This window comes from Engraulis encrasicolus, chromosome 5, assembly GCF_034702125.1.
Source record: "Engraulis encrasicolus isolate BLACKSEA-1 chromosome 5, IST_EnEncr_1.0, whole genome shotgun sequence".
Taxonomy (NCBI): domain Eukaryota; kingdom Metazoa; phylum Chordata; class Actinopteri; order Clupeiformes; family Engraulidae; genus Engraulis; species Engraulis encrasicolus.
The window spans coordinates 17,636,835-17,641,834 of NC_085861.1; the positions used below are offsets into that span (position 1 = coordinate 17,636,835).

General features: G+C 48.3%; 1 protein-coding gene across 3 annotated transcripts in view; it reads left to right on the top strand.

Annotated features, from left to right (window-relative positions):
• The window catches only part of fhod3b (formin homology 2 domain containing 3b), a 178,702-nt gene that overhangs the window by 19,766 nt on the left and 153,936 nt on the right, over positions 1 to 5,000 (top strand). For all 3 annotated transcript variants that reach the window (XM_063198768.1, XM_063198766.1, XM_063198767.1), the window contains exon 3: positions 4,328 to 4,392. In XM_063198768.1, the coding sequence (XP_063054838.1) occupies positions 4,328 to 4,392 (65 nt within the window). The remainder of the gene's footprint in view (positions 1 to 4,327; positions 4,393 to 5,000) is intronic.

A 5,000-nucleotide genomic window follows, 5' to 3' on the forward strand; every position in this document is an offset into this window, starting at 1 on the left:
AAAATTGGGCCTCTTATCGTAATGGTGTGTGCCATATGCTGTGTAAGGCGACTTGTCAAAACCATGCATGGATTTTTCATATGGAGAATACTGTTCTAATATTGGTATTGCATGTAATTAAGTAAGGGTTAACGTTCGGCGAGAAGGTCGCTACCGTGGAATAGCAGCACGACAGAGAGAATCTTTAGACCCCGACGCGGAGCGGAGGGGTCTTGTTCTCTCTGAAGTGCTGCTATTCCACAAAGCGACCGACTCGCCGAAAGTTAACCCGCTTATTATATGGATATACTTAAATGATTCACACATGGCGGGGACATTTCTTTAGGCCTATTAAGTTAAGATTGTTGCTGCGCAAAACAAAACAGTGCCGTCGTGGAACACCGCTAGGCAGAATACTGCATACTGATGGCTGTATTAATTTGATAATGAGCATGTTGGCCAGTGAAGGCCCAAAGTCATGCTTAGATGGAGGGATAGTGTTGCCTTGCATCAGGGTGGTGGGGGAGAGAAAGAAATGCTGGGCAGGACGGATGGACGGAGGGAGGGAGGGAGATCCTTATGAAAGAGATCACGTTACGGCCTGTCTTCAGGAGCGCCGGGGTCGAGTTCCCCACCGCACCGATGTACTGATGTACACTGATGTACCGATGCACACACACACACACACACACACACACACACACACACACACACACACACACACACACACACACACACACACACACACACACACACACACACACACACACACACACACACACACACACACACACAAGCCAAGTCACTCTGCTGTCATGATGCCTCCTTGGGAAGCCGACAGAGGAGGGGGGGAGCAAAGGGGTCAGTTGTCCAGGGCCTTTAAGGAGAGAAAGAGAGGGGGCCCAAAATTGGGTTTTCATTGCATTGTACTGTATGGATGGGATGGGGAGCCCCTATCAGATGATGTTGTCCTGGGACGGGCAAAAGCTGTGTATGTCCTCAATAACGGTAGGGACACATACACGCAAATTTGCGAACTTTGCCATTCATTCCTATGAGAGAGGCGAAGGAAAGCGATGGCAAGCGAAAGCAAGCGAACAGGGGCGAAGCGAAGCGATTAAAGAAAGTTCAATGTTATGCAAATGAGGAGCGAATTCGCCTACCGCGGCCCAATCAAATCAACAACACAACTGTTCCATTCCATTTGATTGGTCGCGACGACCTGATGACGGTTGGATTTCGCCTCTCTTCGCTTCGCTTGCTTCGCCTCCTATGTCATGGGTGAGCGGTTAGGGCGTCAGACTTGCATCCCAGAGGTTGCCGGTTCGACTCCCGACCCGCCAGGTTGGTGGGGGGAGTAATCAACCAGTGCTCGCCCCCATCCTCCTCCATGACTGAGGTACCCTGAGCATGGTACCGTCCCACCGCACTGCTCCCCATGGGGCGCCACTGAGGGCTGCCCCCTTGCACGGGTGAGGCATAAATGCAATTTCGTTGTGTGCAGTGTGCAGTGTTCACTTGTGTGCTGTGGAGTGCTGTGTCACAATGACAATGGGAGTTGGAGTTTCCCAATGGCCTTTCCCTTTTTTACACTTCACTTCACTATGTGTCCCTACCGTAAGGGTGACATGGGGAGGGGAGAGATCCTGCTGCTGATTGGGTTGCCAGGTCCACAGCTACTATCACATATTGAAATGTATGTACCGGTAGGCCTACCTACTGTGCGTGCGTGCGTGCGTGCATGCGTGCGTGTGTGCGTGTCTGTGCATACATGCGTATGTCTGTGTGCTCGTGCGTGTGTGCATGCATGTGTGCGTGTCTGTTGCATGCATGTACGTATGTGAATGGATATGTTGCACTTATGCAGTAGGTGGGTCAGCTAGGCCGCTGCTTGGTTGTGTGTGCTATGCTACTGGCACTCTGCTGAGCTCTGCCAAGCTGCTGTCGAGGGCATCAAACTGGTATTGTGCAGCGGTGACAAAAGCCCACTTGTTTTGCCTGCCACACACAATCTGCTGACACACAAAGACCTGTGCCAGACTAGTGCCACTTTACCTGCAGTGCCAAGTGCCAACCATACACTCTCTTTGATACACTGGTTGCGTGCGTGCGTGCGTGCGTGTGTGTGTGTGTGCGCGCGCGCGCGCGCGTGTGTGTGTGTGTGTGTGTGTGTGTGTGTGTGTGTGTGTGTGTGTGTGTGTGTGTGTGTGTGTGTGTGTGTGTAAAAGTGACTGTGTGTGTGTGCTTGTGTGTGTGTGTGCTTTTGTGTGTGTGTGTGTGTGTGTGTGTGTGTGTGTGTGTGTGTGTGTGTGTGTGTGTGTGTGTGTGTGTGTGTGTGTGTGTGTGTGTGTGTGTGTGTGCGTGTGTGTGTGTGTGTGTGCGTGTGCGTGTGCGTGTGCGTGCGTAGTCTTTACCCCTCCTTCTTCCCTTTCACTTTCAACACTTCCCCCTCCCCCCACACACATACTCATACACTTTTAGTGCATGAGAGACAGTTTCACTTTCCGCTCTTTGACAAGTCCTTTATGTGGATGCCCCTCTGCACCAGGGGAGGTCTACAAAAGGTGGAGAGGGGAGTGGTGGGGGAGGAGGTGGAGTTAACTGGATCCCCCAGCACCCATTTGACTGCCAGTCAAGCTTTTATGTGGCACTGGGGGCCGTGGGCGGGATGGGGTGGGGTGGGGTGGGGTGAAGTGGGCTTGAAGCGGAGGGGGGTGGTGCTGTTGGGGGGGTCCTGAGTGACTGACCATCATTATTCTTTAACCCCTCAGCCTCCCCAGGGAATCCCCCCCCTCCTCTCTCCCAGAGGCAGCAGGAGGAAGTAAGAGTAGAGGAGGGGAACGCAACAGGACCGTCAGTGGAGGTCACTCGAGTCTTAGCCGGGGGCCACACACCTTCACGCACTTCACCTCTTCCTGCACGATGGGAACCTAATAGTTCAACACGTGTGACCTCTGGTATAGGCTACCACCCATCATCCAAGCGCTCAAACAGCCCCTCACAACAAGCCCCTCAGCCTGTAGCTTGAGCACTAGTCCTTAAGCTGTTATTAGCTATTAGTCTTTCTTTATTACCTATTAGCTCTGTGGCCTCCCATGCAAAAACAGATCCAAACAAAACGCACAAAATAATTGATGATTTTGCACAAAGTCCAGTATGCAGAAACTACAAGTTGCATACAATGATGCGCTAAGAATTTTACTTCAGGTTCCTACAGTAGACGTGGTAGTGCTAGCCAGATGTTTGTGTCTGTAGGAGTAAGCACACGGCATGCACTTTTAAGAAACTTAATGTACAAATTTACACAGCGCCTGGATGATTCCTCCAATATTTATATATGGAGTACTTGGAATGGAAGTCTCACATGGCACATGCTATAGAAGGGCCCCATTTTTTATTTTCCTCATATATACGTAAGTAAAATATGCATACACGTATACTGCAGTGCATGTGTACCTCCCATGCACAGCAACAAATAAACATTGGCCATGGAATTTGTATATGAGTATTTACTCATATGGTTCATAGGCCTACATAATATAAAAGTAGCCCATTTATATTTTATATATTCGTGAGATTTATATAGCGCTCTACGTTTTTTTTTTTCATATATGAAGAGTTCAGATGCAAACCCCCCTAAGTGCCATTTCAAAAAATAATCTTAATTCATTTTTATTTAATACAAAGCTATCAAAATTGCATATTTTTTATTGTATGTATGTCATATAACTATTTATATGTATATTACATGAATGTAAACCAAACCAACAACAGGGCTCTCTAAAAATATAGAAGTGCAGGTCTTCAGAAATGGAGTTAGGGGGTTTTGCATCTGAACTCTTCATATATCTTTTTCCTGTGGGCTTCTTGTGAGTAGAGAACGGACCAAATGTTTCCTGCATGCCTCGTGCTCTCTAACCGTCTGTGTTCTGCAAATGAGGCAGCAGGAGTTTAATCAAGGTTTGGTTAGGTCCACTGCCGAGGGAAGTGAAGCACTGCTGTTCACTCAGCTTGGAGGAAATCAAACGCCTGTCCCTTTGACTGGAGCCATTTGTCATTCAACAGGTTCTTCCTCCATTGTGTTTGTGTGTGTGTACATCTTTTGAGTGGGGAATGTTGGCAAAAGCAGTGTTTATGGACCAGAAAGCGTTGATTTGTTTCATGTCGCGTTTGGGTTTTGCTTTGAAGGGATTGTCAGATGCTGTGGGAGCCGACTAAAATGACATTAACCCTTGCTTTCTCTCCCCCTCTCTGTCTCTGTCTCTGTCTCTGTCTCTCTCTCTCTCTCTCTCTCTCTCTCTCTCTCTCTCTCTCTCTCTCTCTCTCTCTCTCTCTCTCTCATCTTTAGGAGAGGGAAGAAGCACAGTATCATCCTCCGGACCCAGCTGTCTGTGAGAGTTCATGCCTGCATTGGTGAGTGAGGAGTGAGATGCCGCTTCAATGATATTTGAATGAAACCATGAATGATGTCTACACTCTACACGAACGCATGCACGCACACACACACACACACACACACACACACTCACACACACACACAAGCACACACACACACATACATACACACACAGGAACGTTCAAACACACACACACGCACACACACACACACACACACACACGCACACACACACACACACACACACAGACACACACACACACACACACACACACACACACACACACACACAGGAAAGTTCACACAAACACATACACACACAGGAAAGTTCACACACACACACACACACACACACACACACACACACACACAGTGTTTCCCACAGAAATTTTGGAAACTATGGGGGCAGCCGGGATTTTTTTTTGGGGGGGGGGGGGGGGGTCTTTTCACGGGCCATGCAGTGTAAATCCAAAATGGCAAAACAATGAGTACAGTATGACATTGGCGCATGGAGAAACTATAGGCCTACGCCTACATTTCAGCCATTTATATTTTGAGAAATAAGGCTACATAATACACATGCAGGGGTCTATGTAATGAAAAAAATATTAAAACAAAATAGGAG